This window comes from Scyliorhinus canicula, unplaced genomic scaffold, assembly GCF_902713615.1.
Source record: "Scyliorhinus canicula unplaced genomic scaffold, sScyCan1.1, whole genome shotgun sequence".
NCBI classification, from domain to species: Eukaryota; Metazoa; Chordata; class Chondrichthyes; order Carcharhiniformes; family Scyliorhinidae; genus Scyliorhinus; species Scyliorhinus canicula.
The window spans coordinates 896533-918540 of record NW_024055760.1 but is presented as its reverse complement, the minus strand read 5'-3'; the positions used below and the strand labels follow the sequence as shown (position 1 = coordinate 918540).

Here is a 22008-nt window from a genome sequence, read left to right as displayed (position 1 = left end):
TACTGAAATAGGGTGGAGGTGTGGGCTTGGGTTGGGTGCTCTTTCCAAGAGCCAGTGCAGACTCGATGGGCCCAATGGCCTCCTTCTGCACTGTAAATTCTATGAATCAGTCCCTCGATTTGTGGGTGACGTCTACTCAGGGTTGTGAATTTCTATCGAAAGGGAAAATGCTGGAAAATCTCAGCAAGTCTGGCAGCATCTGTAGAGATAGAAAAGAGCTAACGTTTCGAGTCCGATTACTCTTTGTCAAAGCCCATTGATTGTGAATTTCTATCCTGGGTCTTCACATGGCTGAACAGAGCCGCAGAGTTTTGGACAGATGGGACAGAATGTCTAATGAGAGTGAAATCCAGAGAGCAGGATTGGCTTCCATTTCTTTCCATCTCTGCCACTGCTTTGCATCATCAATAAGACATTGGGACTCAAAGACTAATCCAGTTTGATGGACAAGTTGTGTCCATTCTGAATAATGGGGAACAAGCTCCTCCCACTCATTGAAACATCGCCCCGACAAACACGGAAAACGCGCATGCGCCCTGATTTACATCCAATAAAGATGGCGGCCGTTAACCCGAGCCGAACGTGAGGAGCTGCAGTTCCGCTCAGTACAAACGGGGTCCCGGAAACCTTTCCGATGTTTGCGATTTCAACAACTTTACACTACGTTTCCGCCCGCCCCCGCGATCTCTCGCTCCCTCCATGTTGTTAAAGTCCTCTCACCGATTTCCGATCTGAAAAACACGTCCTTCTACAGCGCCATTACACACACTGCGCATGCTTCAATCACAGCGGGCCCGCCCCTCATTCACTCCGATTGGTTGGAGGTCTAGCTGCTTCCGGTCGGTCCCGCAGTCCCGCCCCTCCTCTTCCTATTGGTCCGGGGCTGCCGTCAATCACCCGTAAGAAGTCTTACAACACCAGGTTAAAGTCCAACAGGTTTGTTTTAAACACGAGCTTTCGGAGCACGGCTCCTTCTTCAGGAGAAGGAGCCGTGCTCCGAAAGCTCGTGTTTGAAACAAACCTGTTGGACTTTAACCTGGTGTTGTAAGACTTCTTACTGTGCTCACCCCAGTCCAACGCCGGCATCTCCACATCATGTCAATCACCCGGGCATTGTGAGGCAGATTTCAGGCTGACTCGCGGATTGACTCAATAATCATCGAGGTACAATCATAGAATTTACAGTGCAGAAGTCGGCCGTTCGGCCCATCGAGTCTGCACTGGCTCTTGGAAAGAGCATCTCCACCCTATCCCTGTAACCCAGCGACCCCATCTAACATAAGGGCAATTTAGCATGGCTAATCCACCTAACCTGCACATCTTTGGACTGTGGGAGGAAACCGGAGCACTTGGAGGAAACCCACGCAGACACGGGGAGACTCCACACAGGCAGTGACACTTTTGTTGGGGCTTCTAGCTGATTTTGGTCTTTTATTTTGACTGGACCACATGCTTGGGGAAAGCAAGAGACGAAAGAAGGTTTGATAGAAACTAGAACGATCTGTTGTGAATTTCTATCCTATTCTTATAGTGATAATTTTTGTAAACTTATTTTTCAGGCATTAGAACGGGAGGATTGGCAGCTGGGCAACTCGAACCAAATATAACATCAAGATCTGACAGTCACTCAATTCATTAGGATCTAAATATCACAAACTGTCAATGTGCTTGTCTGTTCTGACTGTGGGAAGAGATTTCAAACAAGTGTGACTGGAAAAGCCCAGAGACCCACACACACCTGAGTGGGAGTGTTCCAGTGAACTGACTGTGGAAAGAGCTTTAACCAGTTACACAGCCTGAAAAACAATCTTGTTTCCTCTTGTGGGAGAGTCTAGGACCAGAGGGCATAATCTCAGAGTAAGGGATCTCAAATTTAGGACAGAGGTGAGGAGACATTTCTTCCAATAGAGGGTAGTGAATCAGTGGAATTCTTCAGCTGTGAAATCATTCTGTCTCTCGAGTTTACCATAAAAAGGCAAAGGTGAAGGTGTCTTAACCCGGATGGGCCGCTTGGTGGCGCAGTGGCTCTTTCACTGAGGGGCCGTGAGTTCCGACACATCCCAGACAGGACTGGTGAGAAATATCTGTCTGGGAAAGGGGAGAAAACTGTATAACCGGGGAAAAGGATCAGTGCCGATAGACCTTAGAGAAAGGAGTTCAGATTAGTCTTATTTTCTTCATTTTTCATTCAATATTTATTAAAATTTCAGAGAAAACATTACACAAAAGTTTATTTTGATGTTGACAAAACGGAACATAACGATTGAGGGTGACACTGAGAACACAGCACATGCCCTCTGAGCTGCCAAATGTATGTACAACTGTAACAGACACAAGAGAGAACAGGAGCTCAACATAAAGGGAAGGTAACTGTTGTAAATAAGGTACGAGGTAAGTTACTTATTTAGACATGATACTGAGAGAAATTATTAGCTACAATTACATTACAGCCAAAATTATCTTGTACATTTTAAACTGAAAAGCAGAAATACTGTCCATGATTGTCTCAGTTACAGATGCAGAATAATAAACTGAGAATTTTACTGTTAGAGACACCAAGAGGAGATATTGTATTTCTGTCACACACAGATCATAATAAACAGCTGAGGAAACTCTACAGCGTCCGAACGTCAACCGATCACTTGATCTGTAAAAGAGAGAGAAACTGATGAAGCAGATGTTTATGATCTGGAACATTGATGTTAGAGGTTTTAATCAATCAAACATTTAGGGTTTTTAAACACCTTCTGTCAGTTTGAAGTGTGAGTGGATTGAATCTTCTCACCTTCACCAGAGTGACAGCAGCGCTGTAGGAAATGCTCAGGAAGAACAGGGTGATGAATGTGGAAGCGGTTGTCCAGATGTTCCCGTTATCATCCTCATTTTCTTCAGTCCAGGTGTGGTCTGTGGTATCTACGAGGATAGAGCCGGATAAATATAATCAGATTGTTTATTAATCTAGGATATGTTTTTAATATTCTTGTTTAAATTTCTCCCGCTGCTAATTCATTCTTTTATGTATTTATTATTGCATATCTACTGTTGAGTTCATGACACTCAGAAATCGGTCTCTGTCACCTATTTCTTCCAATTAAGGGGCAAGTTAGCCTGGCCAATCCACCTACCCTGCACATCTTTGGGTTGTCGGCGTGAGACCCACGGGTCACGGGGAAACTCCACTGGGACAGAGACCCAGGAGCGGGATCAACCCCAGGTCCATGGTGGCGTGAGGCAGCAGTGCTAACCACTATGCCAGCGTGCCGCCATTGCCTGACGTTTGTGTTTGTTCTTCATCTTTTGTGTCTGTGTAGATGCGAAATACGAGTTTCGTTACTCTTCTTTTGTGTCCCGATGTCTTTATAAGTGTCATTGTGAGTGTTCATGTGTCAATGAGTATTGATCTGTGTATCTGTATCAGCGCCTGTATGTGGACTTTGTTTATCTTCTGTCAATGAGTATATATGAGTGTTTTATTGTGTGTGTTTGTGTGTTGAAGTCTATGTGTATATATTAATGCCTGTGTTAGTATAAGTTTATACTTCCCCGCCCAGTAATAAAAGTGTAAATGTGCCTTTATCCGTTCAACATGCATGTCAGGGTCTTAATGTTTGTGTCTGGATAATTGCGTTTGTGTGTGTGTGTGTTTGTTGATGCCTGTATTTCATCACAGAATCATATTCGTATCATCCCTACTGTGCCGAACGAGGCTATTCGGCCCATTGAGTCTGCACCGACCCTCCGAAAGAGCACTCTGCCTGGACGCATGTCCCTGCCCTGTCCCCAGAACCTGGTAACCCCACCTAACGTTGTGGGCACTAAGGGGTAATATAGCCTGGCCAATCCACCGAACCTGCACATCTTTGGATTGTGGGAGGAAACCGGAGCAGGCGGAGGAAACAGGAACAGACACTGGAGAACGTGGGAACTCCACACAGACAATCACCCAAGGCTGGAATTGAACCCGGGTTTATGGCGCTGTGAGGCAGCAGTGCTATTTATGCGTGATGGTTGTTTATAACTATTGATGTTTATTGATGCCTCGATGTGCACTAATGTGTGTTTGTGTTAGCATGTGTATGGGTATGCTAACATGTGCCTACGTATGCCCATAAGTGTGTCAGTGTGGATTATTGTCTCTGAATGGAAATATTTCTGTCATCGTGAAATTCTGCTAATGTACATGTTATTGGTTACATTTGTGTTTCATATTTTCCGTCGGTTTGCTTTCATATGTTTGTGTGTGTGTGGTCATGTGGTTGTATGTGTCTGTTTGTGTACATTTGTGTCCCACTTGTGTGTGTGGATTTGTGTGTGTTTGTGTAGATGTGCCCGTATGTCTGTGTGTGTGTACAAACGTGTGCTTTTTTTGTTTATGTGCATATTTGTGAATTTTTGCGCACGTTTGCGTGTGATTTTGTGCCAAAATATGTGTGGTTCGTTGTGCCTGGGTGTATGTTTATGCATGTGTTTCTATGTGTGTGTCTGTGTCTGTGTCTACGTGTGAGCGCGTGTACGTTTGTGGGTCTGTGTGCGTGTGTGTCTGTAGTGTTTGTGTCTGTTTATCTGTCTGTGTATTTGTATCAGCTGCCTGTAGCTTTGCCAGTTTTGGGTATTATTGGTACCGATGTAGAATATGTTGAACTTTTTGCTTATAAATGTATTTTGTGTGAGTTGCAAGCTGACATCAGGTGACCGAATGCAAAAATACAAGGAGGTGCCTCAGGAGAGAACAGTGAAAACCCAGCGAGAATTCAATCACCATCTGGATTTGGATTCTGGGGAATCGGTCTAAGCAGACGGATAAGACGAACAAGGGTGCTAAAAAATACATCTTGATCATGATGGTCTTTTACACCCTTCAGCCAGTAAGCTACATGCCGTCTTGTAATGTCAGTAACTGAGTTCTTAGTCTAGAGAACCGTTTACTTCCAAACTCGCTGCTTGGAGACCGGGAAGATATTGAGTTAATAATTTCCCTCTCGCTGGTCAGCTCAGCAAATTGCCTTTGGGTTCTCCCAGCTGGAGATGGAGATACAGAGAGTTCACTCATCACCTTCCTCCTCTTATGGTTGGGAAAGTGGAGGTAAAATGGGTTATTATTGCCCCTTTGCTCTCTTTGTTGGGGAAGTGTGGGTACAGTGGATTAAATAATGCCTCTCCCCCTCTTATTGTTGGAAGCATGGGTACAGTGGATTAACTCAGGCCCCTCCCCCTCTCTCTATTGGGGAAGTGGGGCTACAGTGGATTAACTAATGCCCCTCCCCCTCCCTCTGTTGGGGAAGTGGGTGTACAGTGGATTAACTAATGCCCCTCCCCCTCACTCTGTTGGGGAAGTGGGGGTACAGTGGATTAACTAATGCCCCTCCCCCTCTCTCTGTTGGGGAAGTGGGGGTACAGTGGATTAACTAATGCCCCTCCCCCTCTCTCTGTTGGGAAAGTGCGGGTACAGTGGATTAACAATTTCACTTCCCCCTCTCTTTGACTGGCGATTGTTGGTCCATGTTTCTGTGTGACCCTCAATTCAGTTCCCAGTGGGTCTGATGCAGCAACTTAAAGCTGACATTAATTTTAAAGGGATGGACAATGAGAGCAGCAGGAACACCGAGATCTAAATGTGGTGGTTTGTTTGTCTGAAATGGGGAATTGTCCGATTTCTCCTCAGCTGGAGGAAAGTCAATGAAGATATTTTGCTGAATCCTGGAATGAATGAGTTTTACTCTGTCTCTAACCCAGGGTGTATCTGAGCTGGGAGCTCTGGTTGTATCAGACTTGGGGCTGAGACCTGTAGAAATCCGGGTCTCATTGAACAGATCTAATATCAGCAAAGTGGAAGCACCATTAATTAAGCGGCTGTACATTTAAATCACAATTGGAGGAAAAAAACCTTTATTATTTTTATTTGAGTTCGAAATGCAATAGATTCTCATTGACATGAATTAACGGTGTCCATCAGAGCGAGGGAAATGTTCACAAAACTGGGTTTACCGCTGGATTTATCAACCGTTCTGTTGATGATCTTCAAGGGGATGGCTTCATGTCCCACCACACAGGAGTAAGAAGCGCCGCTGGCCCACTCCTCCGCTGCAATGGATAACAGGCTGTACATGAAGAAGGAGCTATTGCCGTTCTCCGCCATCACCTCGGTGTTCTTGTAGTTCCCGGGATTCACCGGCTTGTCATTGACGGTCCACTTGACGAAGATCTCTCGGGGGGAGAAACCTCTCACTAAGCAGCTGAGGGAGACGAATCTCTGAGCGGAGACGTCTTCAGCCGAGGGCAGGAGGACAGAGACGGACGGTTCCCGCGGATTGGGATCTGCAGAAAATGTACAATAAATGTCAATAAAATGGGGAATTCCGGAGACAATGGAACCGCGGGTTAGATGTGGGAGAAATGTGTTTTGTGTTGGAATTTAAAGGTTTCCATTTTCCACTCTGGGATCTGTCCGGGTTCCCACCTCTGAGCAGAGGTGGACACAATCCTTTTCCCTGAGAATTTACGGATGTTGGATTCGAAAGTTTCAGAAAGTGTACAGCAGGGGAACAGGCCATTCGGCCCAACTGTTCTGTGCTGGTGTATAAACTCCACACCAGGCTCCTCCCACCTTACCCCAAGAGGATTGGAAAACTGCCAATGTAACACCCTTATTCAAAGGGGAGGGTGACAAAAAAACATCGGTCCGTGGAAAACGGTTCGATTCCATTATAACTAATCCAATAGCTGAGCATTTAGAAATACTCAATATAATCAACAGAGTCAGTGCGGCTTCGTGAAGGGTAAATCATGTCTGAAAACCTTATTGCCCTTATTTAAGGTGATAACGAGAAGGCGAGAGAGAGGGGGGGGGGGGGCAGTAGATGTAATATACATGAATTTCAAAACGGTGTTTAATAAACAAATCTATGATTCCCACGTTTGCAGATGACAAAAAATAGGTAGAAAGGCAAGTGGTGAAGATTACAGAAAATCCACGGAGGGACAGAGAATGTGAGGTTAGACACTTTGGGAGGAGGAAGAACATAACGGAATATTATTTAGATGGATAAAGACTGTAGAAAACTGAGGTAACGAGGGAATTGGGGGTCCTCGTGCAGAAACCGCACAAAGCAAGTTCTGCAGGTAATATGTAGACAAATTGAATGTTGACATTTATTTCAAAGGGAATAGAATATAAAAATGAGGAAGTCTGGCTAGAATTATACAAAGCATGAGTTAGTCTGCACCTGATATACTTTGAATAGCTTTGGTGCCCTTATCTAAGGAAGACAGATTGGTTTTGAAGGCAGTCCAGAGAAGGATCACGAGGTTGATCCCGAGTATGGAGGGAGTTTCTTATGGGGAGAGTTTAAGTAGGCTGGGCTGTACTTATTGGAGTTTAGAGGAATAAAGACGGCCTAATTGAGATATGAAAGATTCTCAGGGAGCTTCTTGGGATAGACGCTGTGAGATTGTTTTCCCCTGTGAGAGCGTCTAGGAGCAGAGTGCATGATCACAAAGTAAGGGTTCGCCCATTTCAGACAGAGATGAGAAGGAATTTCCTCTCTCAGAGGGTAGTGAAGCTGTGGAATTATTTAACGCAGGGGGCTGTAGATTCTGGGTTGTTCAGTGTTGAGACAGACATATTTTAAATCAGTAACGGCGTCAAGAAACATGTGGATAAGGCGGCAAAGAGGAGTTGAAGATTATCACATCAGATCAGTCATGATCTCACTGAAGGCTGGATCAGTGTTGATGGGCCCAATGGCCTACATCTGCTCCTACGTTTTGTGGTCTATGGTCTCGCTCCATCTAAACCCAATATCACTGTTGGGTTTCATTCATCTGCATATCAATTTCCCCCTTTAACTCTAAACACCCAGAGTGTTTAGTTAGTGGAATTACCCATGGCGCAATGGATAACGTGTCTGACTATGAATCAGGAGATTCCAGGTTCGCCTCCTGGCTGGTTCCTAGATTCGGCGTCCTCTTTAGTTCAGTGGGTTGGACAGCTGGTTCTTGATTCTCATATCGGCAGTGGTTACTTATGAAAGCCCTGCCCTCTCCTTCTAAAAAAAGGGCAGCACGGTGGTTAGCACAATTGCTTCACAGATCCAGGGTCCCAGGGTCGATTCCGGCTTGGGTCACTGTCTGTGCGGAGTCTGCACATCCTCCCCGTGTGTGCGTGGGTTTCCTCCGGGTGCTCCGGTTTCCTCCCACAGTCCAAAAATGTGCAGGTTATGTGGATTGGCCATGCTAAATTGCCCTTAGCGTCCAAAATTGGCCTTAGTGTTGGGTGGGATTACTGGGTTATGGGGATAGGGTGGAGGTGTTGACCTTGGGTAGGGTGCTCTTTCCAAGATGGGCCGATGGGCCGAATGGCCTCCTTCTGCGCTGTAAATTCTATGATTCTATGAATGGACCATAAATACACTGAATACTAAATACTGACCGCTGCACTGACACTAGAAATAGACACAATGACTCACTTATTGCTTCAATCTCACCGCTCACCTATTTTTTTGTGGATTGAAATTCTTAAAGGAGTTGGCAGGTCCTGATGGCTCGCCACACAGTCAAACACAGCCCCACTCAGCCAGGCTTGTGTCGAGATGTTTAATTTGCTGACCACACTCTCAGTATCTGCCCCAGGCTGCTCGGCAATCTCTGATTTCAGCGGCTTCTTCGCTTCACTCCAGGACACGTTGACTCCATAAGGAGCATTCGAAATGACGCAGGATAAGGTTACAGTCGCCTCCAGCAAGACCTGTTCTATTGGTGGTGGCTGTATTGTTACTGAGGCATCAGTGCAAACGGAAGGATCTGTGAATGAAAAAAGTAGAAATCAACCCAAGTTTCATCTTCAGAATCAGGACAGAAGGATTCAGCCTGAACTCACTCAATGGGAATAAATCAACTTCGAAACTTCTAAAGGTCGCCAGTAATCTTCTATACACAATGGAAAACCAGTTTGATCAGTGTAAACTATTCTCATTTTGAAATACAGTCAGACCCGAACCATTCTAACAAATCAGTATTGCAGCATTCTCAATACTCCAGTCCTGATCTCAGGAACGAAGTACTGAAGGCTGATCCATAAACAGGTTGGATGAACTTTCCAACACTTTCGTCCCTGAGCTGTTATCAGTAAAGTGTTTCAAACACCCACTGACTCTCAAATATAATCAGTGGTCTCAGGATAAAGCTGATATCAAGGCCACCTCACTCACTAAATAACTTTTTAGTGAAACATTTAGGGAAACATTTATTTCTATACTGATCAAATCCTGAATGATGAGCAATCCTAATGCAGCTTTCCATCAGAATGAAACACAAACTACATGGCAGTAAATTAGAAGTTATTCTGTGCTTTGCAGTAACTTCAGTAAATTCCTGATTTGGATTAACATCAGAATGCAGGCTGATTTATTGTTTCCTCTGTTTGTGTCTCTTACCAGACGCGGTGACGTTGTGACTTTGGGTGACCTCTTGATGAGTGACCTGGCAGGTATAGACCGCTTTGCTGAACCATTCCCCAGCGGAGACTGTCAGCCGACTGCTCGCCGAGAAGTTCCCGTTCACTTCACAGGCGGGAGAGGTGACAATTCCTGAACCCATGGGTTGTCCATTCTTCAGCCACTTCACCGTGATTGACTTTGGCTGGAAATCGTTAATTGAACAGACCATGGTTGCAAATTTCTTGCTTGAGATTTCTTCATTGGAACTCACGGTGAGGAGAACATTTGGATGGATGTCAGGTAGAGGACCTTCAAGAAACACAAGTTAGACATTTCTTACCCAGTGAAACAGTTGAGGCTCCTTCATTACATGTTTTTAAGGTAAAGATAGATAGTTTTTTGAAGAATAAAGGGATTAAGGGTTATGGTGTTCGGGCCGGAAAGTGGAGCTGAGTCCACAAAAGATCAGCCATGATCTAATTGAATGGCGGAGCAGGCTCGAGGGGCCAGATGGCCTACTCCTGCTCCTAGTTCTTATGTTCTTATGTTCTTACAGAATAAATTGATAACAAACAAAATTAGTTCATATACTTTAACATTTTTGTGGCCAATAGATAGGAAGCAAGATTTCCCATGGATCAGGACTATGCAGAGTATTACAAATGAGTTATATCCAAGACCCTATACAAGGTATTCATAAGTTTCTTAATTCTCACAGTTTCTACAACACTTACATTTCATTCCAATGCTCTTGTCTGAGCCGCTGTGTCGAACCTCACAGCTGATTTTGCTGCATCCCCCCTCTGACTCGGTGATGGTTAACTGGCTGCTCAGGGTGTAGGTTCCCTTCTTGTTTCTCACTGACGGGTATTTCTTAACTCCAGTGGTGATCAGCTGCCCATCTTTCTTCCAGGTGAGGCTGGTGATTTCTGGGGAGTAGTCCATCGCCAAACAGCCGAAGGTCACGGAGCCGTCGGTGTTGTGTTGCTGACAGGAGGAGACCAGGCTGTAGAGAGTGGGCGGAGACGGTGTCGCTGGGAGAGAATGGCCCATTCAACAAGTTAGACTGTGGGATTGTATTTATTCAGTAACCAAACATTTCAAAATTTGACGAGAACTATGCGTTATTCCAACATTTTCCTAACAAATGCTACATCCACATTTCAGCTTGTATTAGTTCTATCATTTGAGAACCAACACCTGTTTGCCCCTCATTAGAAACTCACATCTTTCTCCGTCTCTATCAAGTGGCATAAAACAACATTTTGATGTAATCTGAATGATGTAATTTGCATTGGATTGAAAGCGAAGAGCGGATGATTTTCCCCATTATGTCAGCCATCATGTAAAACAAAATGTAATGTCCCATAGTCCTGGAGTCTGCTCTCTCCTTTTGAGAGCTGACTGGTGGTGATTTAACCTGAGGGTCACCACACCTCAGGCCAGGGCAAAGGTTGAGAATGGGGGTCTTTATGAATAACCTCAGCCGGTGCAGCAATTGAACCCGCGCTGCTGGGATTGATCTTCATTACGAACCAGCCGCCCAGCTGACTGAGCTGTGTACGTCACAAACCAGCTAACTGAGCTGTGTACGTCAAAGTCCAGCTGACTGAGTTGTGTACGTCAAAGTCCAGCTAAATGAGCTGTGTACGTCACAGTCCAGCTGACTGAGCTGTGCACGTCACAATCCAGCTGACTGAGTTGTGTATGTCACAATCCAGCTGACTGAGCTGTGTACGTCACAATCCAGTTGACTGCGCTGTGTACGTCACAATCCAGCTAACTGAGCTGCGTACGTCAGAATCCAGCTAACTGAGCTGTGTACGTCACAATCCAGCTAACTGAGCTGTGTACGTCACAGTCCAGTAAACTGAATGCACATTTATATAATTACAATAAAACTCTACATTTGAGTAGTTGCAACATTCTCTAATTTTAGGATCCTGCACATTAACAGCGGGAGGCGGCCATTCGGTCTGTCGAGTCTCCTCCCCATTCAATAAGCTCCTGCCTGTGTTGATTGTGCAGTTAATTTCACATTCCGCCTGTCACTGAGACCGGGCTGTCTGCAATCCCCCCGCACCCCGCCCCGCGCTCCCTGTGCGTCCCCCATCTCTCTGCGGTTCCCGCTGGATTTCTGTACCTTTCTCCTGGTCCCTTCACTTTCTTTTAGCTCTCTGCTCTTTTTCACGGCGCTCTGCGCTTTCCTCCGCATCTCTGCACTTTCTCTCGACTCTGCATTGTCTTACTGCTCTTTGTGTTTTGCCCATGTGTGCTGCACTTTTCCCAGTTCTTTGTGCTTTTCCCGGTTCCTGGCACTTTGTGCGGGCTTTCTGAGCTTTTCACCAGCACGGTTCGCTTTACCCCGATTCTTATCGCTTATGACCCACTCCATGGATTTCTTCCGGCTCTCTGCTCCTTCCCCCGGCTCTCGGCACCTTCCCCAGCTCTGTGCCCCTTCCCCCGGCTCTCTGCCCCTTCCCCCGGCTCTCTGCTCCACCCCCCGGCTCTCTGCTCCTCCCCCCGGCTCTCTGCCCCTTCCCCCGGCTGTCTGCACTTCCCTCCGGCTCCCGGCAATCCCGTGTTATGCAGCCACAATCGGGCGCCACTCGTCATCAGTTTCGCTCCAGTTCTCTATTCCTCCCCCGTTGCAGACGCTCCCTTGCCCATTTCCTGAGCATCAGTGAGAGAGGATGAGTGAGTAAGTGAGTGAGGGTAGGAGATTGAGTGTGGGTGAGTGAGTGAGGGTAGGAGAGTGAGTGTGGGTGAGTGGGTAGCTGAGTGAGGGTAGGAGAGTGAGTGTGGGTGAGTGAGTAACTGAGTGAGGGTAGGAGAGGGAGTGTGGGTGAGTGAGTAACTTAGTGAGGGTAGGAGAGTGAGTGCGGGTGTGAGTAACTGAGTGAGGGTAGGAGAGTGAGTGCGGGTGAGTGAGTAACTGAGTGAAGGTAGGAGAGTGAGTGCGGGTGTGAGTAACTGAATGAGGGTAGGAGAGTGAGTGTGAGTGAGTGAGTAACTGAGTGAGGATAGGAGAGTGAGTGCGGGTGAGTGAGTAACTGTGAAGGTAGGAGAATGAGTGCGGGTGAGTGAGTAACTTAGTGAGGGTTGGAGAGTGAGTGCGGGTGAGTGAGCACCTGAGTAACGGTGGGAGTGTGGATGAGTGGGAGAGAATGGGTGGTTGATGGAGTGAGTGTAAATGGTTGAGGGTGTGTCACTGAGGGTGGATGGGTCTGGATGGGTGCGGGGCAGTGAGTGAGAGGTGGAGAATAAGTGAGGCTGGCTGAGTGAGGCTGGGAGGGTCAGTTTGTGAGTGAAGGTGTGCAGTGAACCTGAGCAAAGGTGACTGAGTGAGGGTGGGTGAGTGAGGGTGAATGAATGAAAGTGGATTAGTGAGGTTGAATGAGTGAGGTTGAATGAGTGAGGGTGATTGAGTGACAGTAATTGAGTAAGGGTGATTGAGTGAGGGTGATTGAGTGAGGGTGATTGAGTGATGGTGAATGAGTGTGGGTGATTGAGTGAGGGTGAATGAGTGAGGGTGATTGAGTGAGGGAGAATGAGTGAGCGTGAATGAGTCAGGGTGAATGAGTGAGGGTGATTGAGTGAGGGTGAATGAGTGAGAGTGAATGAGTGAGGGTGAATGAGTGAGGGTGAATGAGTGAGGGTGAATGAGTGAGGGAGAATGAGTGAGGGTGAATGAGTGAGGGTGAGTGTGGATGAGAGAGCCAGGAGTGTACCTGACAGTGTTTAGGTGAGTGAGGGTGAGTGAATGAGAGTGGGTGCATGAGTGAGTGAACGTTAGAGAATGAGGGTAATTGAATGAGGTTGGGTGAGTGAGTTAATGAGGGTGAGTGTGAGGGTGAGTGAGTGTGAGTAAGTGAGGGTGCGTGAGTGAAGGTAAGTGAATGAGAGTGGGTGAGGGTGTGAGGATGAGTGAGAGTGGGTGAAAGAGGGTGGGTGCATGAGTGTGTGTAAGTGAGGGTGGCTGAGTGAGGGTGTATGAGGGAACATGAGTGAGGGTGTGTGAATGAGGATGGGTGAGATTGTGAGTGAAGGCGTATGGGAAATGGTGGGTGAGAGACGCCTTGTGAGTGAGGCTGTATGAGTGAGGGTGTGTGAGAGAGGCTGTGTGAGTAAGGCTGTATGAGTGAGGCTGTGTGAGTGAGGGTAGTGAGTGAGGGTGTGTGAGTGAGGGTGTGTGAGTGAGGGTGTGTGAGTGAGGGTGTGTGAGTGAGGGTGGGTGAGTGAGGCTGTGTGAGTGAGGGTGTGTGAGTGAGGGTGTGTGAGTGAGGCTGTGTGAGTGAGGGTAGTGAGTGAGGCTGTATGAGTGAGGCTGTGTGAGTGAGGCTGTGTGAGTGAGGGTGTGTGAGTGAGGCTGTGTGAGTGAGGCTGTGTGAGTGAGGGTCTGTGAGTGAGGGTGTGGGAGTGAGGCTGTTTGAGTGAGGGTGTGAGTGAGGGTGTGTGAGTGAGGGTGTGTGAGTGAGGGTGTGTGAGTGAGGGTGTGTGAGTGAGGCTGTGTGAGTGAGGCTGTGTGAGTGAGGGTGTGTGAGTGAGGGTAGTGAGTGAGGCTGTGTGAGTAAGGGTGTGTGAGTGAGGCTGTGTGAGTGAGGCTGTGTGAGTGAGGGTGTGTGAGTGAGGTTGTGTGAGTGAGGCTGTGTGAGTGAGGGTGTGTGAGTGAGGGTGTGTGAGTGAGGCTGTGTGAGTGAGGGTGTGTGAGTGAGGCTGTGGGAGTGAGGCTGTGGGAGTGAGGCTGTGGGAGTGAGGGTGTGTGAGTGAGGGTGTGTGAGTGAGGGTGTGTGAGTGAGGCTGTGTGAGTGAGGCTGTGTGAGTGAGGGTGTGTGAGTGAGGGTAGTGAGTGAGGCTGTGTGAGTGAGGGTGTGTGAGTGAGGCTGTGTGAGTGAGGCTGTGTGAGTGAGGGTGTGTGAGTGAGGCTGTGTGAGTGAGGGTGTGTGAGTGAGGGTGGGTGAGTGAGGCTGTGTGAGTGAGGGTGTGTGAGTGAGGGTGTGGGAGTGAGGGTGTGTGAGTGAGGGTGTGTGAGTGAGGGTGTGGGAGTGAGGCTGTGTGAGTGAGGGTGTGTGAGTGAGGCTGTGTGGGTGAGGCTGTGTGAGTAAGGCTGTGTGAGTGACGCTGTGTGAGTGAGGGTGTGTGAGTGAGGGTGTGTGAGTGAGGGTGTGTGAGTGATGCTGTGTGATTGAGGGTGTGTGAGTGAGGCTGTGTGAGTGAGGCTGTGGGAGTGAGGCTGTTGGAGTGAGGGTGTGTGAGTGAGAGTGTGTGAATGAGGCTGCGTGAGTGAGGGTGTGTGAGTGAGGCTGTGTGAGTGAGGCTGTGTGAGTGAGGGTGTGTGAGTGATGGTAGTGAGTGAGGCTGTGTGAGTGAGGATGTGTGTGTGTGATGCTGTGAGAGTGAGGCTGTGTGTGTGAGGCTGTGTGAGTGAGGCTGTGTGAGTGAGGCTGTGTGTGTGAGGCTGTGTGAGTGAGGATGTGTGAGTGAGGCTGTACGAGTGAGGATAGTGAGTCAGGGTGGGTGAATGCGAGAGGATGGGCGAGTGATGGTGGGTGTGATTTTGAGTGAATGGGGCTGAGTTAGGGTCGCTTACTGAGGGTGGCTGTGAGTGAGAGAGAGAGAGTGAGTGAGGTGAGTAATTGAGGGCATCAGTGAGGTTGTGTGAGTGAGGGAGGGAGAGGGAGAGTGGGTGAGTCAGTGTGTTAATGAGGGTGGGTGACTGAGTGAGGGTAAGTTGCTGAATGAAGGTAAGTGAGGGTGGGTGGGTGAGTGAGTGAGGATGGGTGATTGGTTGAGCTGAGAGATTGAATGAGGATGAGTGAGGGTCGGTGCGTGGGTGGGTGAATGAATGGAGGTGAGTGAGGGTCGGTAGGTGAGTGAATGAGGCTGAGAGAGTGAGGATGGGTGAGTGAATAAGGTTGGGCGAGCGAGGAAGAGTGAGTGAGGGTGTGTGAGTGAGTGAGGATGAATGAGGGTGGGTGATGAGGGTAGTATGAAGGTGTGTGACTGAGGGTGAATGAGTGAGGGTGACTGAGTGAGGTTGTGTGACTGAGGGTTAGTGAAGATGCGCGAGGGTGGGTGTGTGAGGCTGTGAGTGATGGTGGGTGAGTGAATCAGTGTGAGTGACTAAGGTGGACTGAGGGTGTGTGAATGAGTGCGTTTGAATGAGAGTGAGCAATTTAGGTTGGGCTAGCAAGTGAGTCAATGAGTGTGAGAGAGTGATGGTGAGTGAGGGTGTTATAGTGAGTGAGGTTGTTAAGTGAGTGAGGTTGTGTGAGTGAGGTGAGTGAGTGTGTGTGAGTCAGTGAGGGTGTGTGAGTGAGGGGATGTGAGTGAGTGAGGGTGTGAGTGAGGGGAGTGAGTGAGTGCCTGTGTGTGAGTCAGTGAGGGTGTGTGAGGGCGTGTGAGTGAGGTTGTGTGAGTGAGGAGAGTGAGTGAGTGAGTGTGTGAGTCAGTGAGGGTGTGTGAGTGAGGGTGTGTGAGTGAGGTTGTGTGGGTGAGGGTGTGAGTGAGTGAGGGTGTTCGGGTGGATGAATCAGGGTGTGCGAGTGAGGGTGTGTGAGTGAGGGTGTTAGGGTGGGGGGGATCAGGGTGTGTGAGTGAGGGTGGGGGAATCAGGTTGTGTGAGTGAGGGTGTGTGAGAGTGTGTGGAAATGGGAGATTGTGTGCGTGAGTTCGAGATAGGGTGTGTATGATTGAGTGTGTGTGAGAGAGATGAGAGAGCATGTGGGTGTGTACCTAAGACAGTGAGAGAGAGAGACCACGTGTGTCAGAGAGAAACAGAATGTAGGGGCGCCTTTGTGTGTTTCTGAGAACGTGTGATAGAGTATGCCACAGAACAAGTCTGTGTTTGATTGAAGAAAGTGTGTTTACGAGATATGTATTTACCAGTGTGTGTGAAAGACAAATAAGTGCTTGTGCGAGTATGTGTGTGTTTGTGTATGAGTGTGCATGTGCGAAAGAGAGAGATTGTCAGTAAGAGAGTCACGTGACACAGTGTGCATGAGAGGGAGCAGGTGACGGAATGTATGTGTGTGACAGGGTGCGTGTGTGTGTGTCTGTGGACGTGTGTGTGAGAGAAAGGGAGAGAGATAGTATGTTTGAGATTGTGTGTGTGAAAGAAGGAATGATTCTGTTTGAAGAGCGATTATGGATGTGAGACTATGTGCGGGAGTGTGTGTCTGAGTTAGTGTGTCTGTGATAGAGAGGGAGTGTGTGAGAGAAAGAATGTGGGTATGAGAGTGTGTGTCAGAGAGAGAGAATGTGTGAGATAGAGTGTGAGATACTGCATGCCTGAAAGAGAGATGGATTGTGTGTCAGAGAGAGGAAATTAGACAGTGTCCATAAGAGAGAGGGCATGTGCCAGGATGCACGCGTGAGAGTGCGTTAGAGAGTAATAATGTGTTGGCGAGTGTGTGTGCGTCTGAGATATTGTGTATGTGTGTATAAGAGGGAATGTGTGTGAGAGAGAGGCTGAAAGAAAAAATACTGTGTTTGAAGAGTGATTATGCATGTTTGTGAGGGAGAGAGAGGATCTGTGTGTTTGAGAGTGTGTGAGAGAAGCAAGGTGTGTCAGAGAGATTTGGTGAAAGAGTGCGTCTGAGATAGAGCGTGTGTGAGTGAGAGCACCTGTGAGCGAATGTGTGTGTGAGAGATCGTCACAATGTGTCTAAAAGTGAGATTGTGAGTCATTGTGTGTGAGGCACAGTGTGTATGATTATGTGTGTGAGAGAATGAGTTTGTGTGAGGATGTGAGAGAAAGCGCGTGTGAGACAGTGACAGTATGTATGTGTTTGTCATGATGCATTGGGTGCACCAACACTGCAAATTCCTTCCAAGACACTCACCATCCTGATTTAGGACTACACCGCCATTCCTTCACTGCCGCCTTGTCAGAATTCTGGAACTCTCTCCCTGACAATATTGCGGATATCCCTCCACCACATGGACTGCAGCTGTTCGAGGATGCCTCACATCTAAACTTTCCCTGGGGACACTTAGGCATGTATAATAAATTCGGGCCTTGCCAGCGCCTCTAAAATCCTAGGATAGGATTAAAAATAAAATGCCAAGGGATTCTCCGCTGCACTGACCCATTAAATATATCAAGGACTGCCATAGCACGGAATGTAACCCAATAAATCTCTCTCTGCATTGCCGAATCGAAAATTCCCAAGACCAATATATCACTGCTTAAAAAACCAATCAGATCGTCTTCTCCAGCCTGTCTGGCGTTGCTGAATTCTTTCTGACTGTCACAATCTGGGTTTGGAATCTCCTTTCTGAGTCGCCTAATCAAACACCAAGTAACATTTTCACATTTCTCACAGACACAAGTTTTATTGAAGAGATTGATCAAACTGCACTCCCTGAAATACTGGAAAATGAAGCAGAACCAGTCAGGAAGTTTCCTGGTCCCAGCACAATGGCAACGCGCACAGAAACTGAACAGACACACATGGCAACAGTCGAGTTCCCAACAGATAGATCTGTTCAATCTGTCAATTCCATTCAAACTGTTTGATTCTAATTGATCAATGGTCAACTTTCGGCAACAATAATTCAGTAATTTATTTGAAATTAAACTGACATTAATTTCAAAATTGTATTCGACTTTTAACTACTTTTCCCTGTCTGTCTCAAATCTCGATAATTGGGCAAAAAGTAGTTTCCGCTTGAAAATAAACAGATTAAATATTACAGATTCAGGGCAGATAATGACGTCACATAGACTCAGTGACAGGGCAATAATAAAACAAACCACAACATATTCACATTACCCACTGATATGATCTAAAATCACAATTAAATGTAATCAGCAAAAGAATCAGGGCAAAAGAATGTAATCAGAAAAAGAACTGAGCTGCACACAGCAGTGTAAAGAAATGTATTGTTTCCTAAATTCATTTCAGATATTATTAAAACTCTTTAAAACCTTTGAGATATTGCACGCCAGGATACAACTCAATTGTAGGAGGTCATTTATGTTGAATTAATTCTCACTGATATTGTACTGTAAGTTATTGTTAATTGTCAGCTAATCCTTCATTAGATTATCTGTACTATAATAATAAATATAATAAAAATAGCTTTCAATAATCTCCTATTTGTTTTTACCCAGAGCTTTGTGAAATCATTGGATGTAATTAAAACAACCTGACAATCAAACAATGTTGAACAGTAAACTCCAAATTACTTGATGGAAACATCTTAACATTTACTTGACTCTATTCACATTTTATTTGATTTTTAACTCAAATTGCTCTATTCGACCTACAAATGTGTAAAATCTGCGCCTTTCTGAACACATTGATAAATCATAAACTCCATCTATTCTCAGAAAGTAATAGAACATAGAACATAGAACAGTACAGCACAGAACAGGCCCTTCGGCCCTCGATGTTGTGCCGAACAACGATCACCCCACTTTAAACCCACGCAACCCGCACACCCGTAACCCAACAATCCCCCCATCAACCTTACACTACGGGCAATTTAGCATGGCCAATCCACCTAACCCGCACATCTTTGGACTGTGGGAGGAAACCGGAGCACCCGGAGGAAACCCACGCACACACAGGGAGGATGTGCAGACTCCACACAGACAGTGACCCAGCCGGGAATCGAACCTGGGACCCTGGAGCTGTGAAGCATTGATGCTAACCACCATGTAATATAACGAGAACAGCTCAGTAATATTTATTCAAATCATTTCCAAAACTCACCCATTATGAGCAAGTGGAGTGGATAATTTGTTGCTGAATTTAGCATTTAATAAATTTTAAGCCTAAAGCTAAGATATAATCATTCTTTCTTTCCTATCATTTGTTCTTCCTATAATTCTATCGTGTGTAGAGCACAGCTGTGGGAGACAGGATGTCATTATAAAATGCAGAGGTATTGTTAACCTTTTGTAAATAAATAAATCGGTTTGACATTCAAGCTTTTACTTTTCAATCTAATGCCATAGGCAATCTGAACTTTCCTACAATATAAATAAAATCATCGGAACAATTCCATGATTGGCAGCGACTTCCACATCTCAGAACCCTGTTTCAGGTTAGATTAGCGATAATTACCTCGCTATCCAACTACGCATTACAGTGAAGGTATAATATGGTTGCCGCGGCACAGAAATAATAGAATAACTGCAATTACAAAGTATTTCCAGCCTAGAAATCTGCCCGGTCCACGTTAACCTCGTGTGGAACACAGCATGATTGTGAAAGGCGATTAATGATGAATTATATCAATCTAAAATAACCCTTGGTTAATATGGAGTTGTATCACCGCATTGCATTGTTTGAATTATATAAATGTTACTATGTTCTGCATGGGCGTTTCAGTCATTATTTCGTTTAATCTGGAAGCATCAGTTAAAATTACAAAATGCATCAATATATCTTTATTAGATTATTTTCTTAAGCCTGGCTGTTTTCTCCCGACAATCGCCCTTCAAGCATTTTCAAAACGCCGAGACTGTTTGCATTCAACCAGAAAACGTGTAACCGCTCAGTGTCACCGAGTTTAAACAATGCAGAAACGCTGAACCGTTTGACCAATCTTAATCATTTAAAGTCACCCAATACACAATCTCGTCAGAAGAACAAAACACGAAATCACATCAATGAAGGACTGAAACCCGTTTATGGAGAGCAGCTCAATTCTACATCGAACTGGATCAAACTTAATATTGCAAGAAATATAAACATCTAGCAAACAGCTCGTCGCCAATGTATGAATTATTAACTAAACAGAAATGTGGAATAACAGCAATAGCATTGTGAGGAGCTGGAATATTAACAACAAAGATTATTGGAACTTTACCAATTTTTTCATATTGAGTCATTTTTCAAACACATTTAAATGCTTTTAATGTTTGCAGGAGATGGTAAAAGCTGCAACCATCAGATGCCACGGAGATGAAACATTGCACAAACGGCAAACTGTGATTGCAGCAACAACCTGTGCTCGGAAAGGCTTTGTCGTAAAACGTGGCTTAGTTTAATCTGCAATTTTCACCTTTTTTTCAAGATGCAGAAACAGCCTCCCTGTTCTCTGCCTACAAGCCTGCACCAAGCAGTTTCAAACACGTATACTCTGCATTCAATCACAAACCGTGTAACCGCTCAGCGTCACCGAGTTGAAACAATACTGACACGCCAAACCGTTTCACAAATCTTCCGATTCAAAGTCACCCAAAAACATTCCTCAGCAGAAAAACACCAAAACACATCACCGAACGAGTGAAGCACCATAGAGAAGCAGCTCAGTTCTACAAACCCTTTCAACAGAACCAAATGCAACATTGCAAGAAAATCTCAAACTAGAATGCACCAAACCCTCATGTCATCAAATGAATGAAGAATTAAATGAAACACAAAAATGGAATAATAACATAAGCATTGTCAGTAAGCGGATCATATTCAATAAGATAATGGAGAAACTTTAGCACATTTTGTCAATGTTGGGTTAGATCTCAAACACTTGTGCAGAAGACGGTACAAACTGCAGACATTAGATAGAACCGAGATTAAACATCGTAAAAACACACGTTCTGTAATTAAACTAACCCCGCCACACAGTATCCTCAGCAAATAAACATCAAATCACAGCAAACAGGGACTGAATCCCTCAGCAGCATCTTTCTGCCAAGAAACTGCGGGATTCTATATTCCCCTTTCAGCAGAATCAAATGAAACATTGCAACAAAATCGCAATACATGATCCACCAAAACACATTTCAGTGAACGAATAGATTTTGAAAATGCAGAAAAATATAAAACAAATACTCAAGTAAAACAGTTGGTAAATGACGGAATGGTTCTTACCTGCAGTCACCGTCACCATGGTGCCTTGTCCCCAGTAGCCCATGATGTCACAGTGTCACATTCCCTGGGCTGCTCCATACAATAACCGCACCTGCACAAAATAGACAGAAATCCACCATTATTTTAAATATTCACAAACCAACGGCAAAGAAAATTCACGATTAATTTTCAGGAAATTATATTAATATTTGTGGATACCGTTCTCTCTTCAAATGACTGAATGTTTTATATTTCAGACATGGAAATGCTATTGAAAACACCAACTGTGACTAAATAACGACCACCAAATTTCCATATTAATTCTTATCATTTTGTCAGTGCTGGACAGTAATACATCACTGTAAATTAAGTTGGATTGTAAAAGCGAGCACTGAGCCAGCCTCAGTGAATTAGTGCTGAGGGGCTTTTGTATTGACAGTAACTGCTGTGCCCCTGTTATCACAGTGAGACACAGCGTGTCAAATACTGCGGCAGACTGTTGACTAAAAAACAGAGATTTAAATTCACTGCTCCCTCAAAAACTAACTCTGTCTCTTCCAAGAGCGAATGGGTGAGTTATTTCAGCTTGTCCTGGTCATTACATTTATAAGAGGATCAGAACACTTTTAAACCTCTGTGCAGATATAGCGTGTCGGTCAACAGAGATAAGTGGAAGATTTTTATACCTTTTTAAACTAATATTGTGTTTATTTAGCCTCATTTAGGTTGAAAATCCTGCTGTGGCGCTGATCACCAATTTGAACAAA

General features: G+C 45.6%; 1 long non-coding RNA gene and 1 gene segment (V, D, J or C); both read right to left on the bottom strand.

Annotated features, from left to right (window-relative positions):
- Positions 1 to 2176: 2176 nt before the first annotated feature.
- Positions 2177 to 2873, bottom strand: LOC119960990. Its single transcript, XR_005459563.1, has 2 exons — positions 2786 to 2873; positions 2177 to 2647 (listed from the first exon to the last, which is right to left on the bottom strand). It is a non-coding gene; the product is annotated as an uncharacterized LOC119960990 (long non-coding RNA).
- Positions 2874 to 5869: 2996 nt separating this feature from the next.
- LOC119960973 lies at positions 5870 to 21433 on the bottom strand. The segment is given in 5 exon segments: positions 5870 to 6315; positions 8491 to 8799; positions 9432 to 9743; positions 10169 to 10468; positions 21263 to 21433. Coding segments are annotated over 5 exon segments (1356 nt in total).
- Between the last annotated feature and the right edge of the window lie 575 nt (positions 21434 to 22008).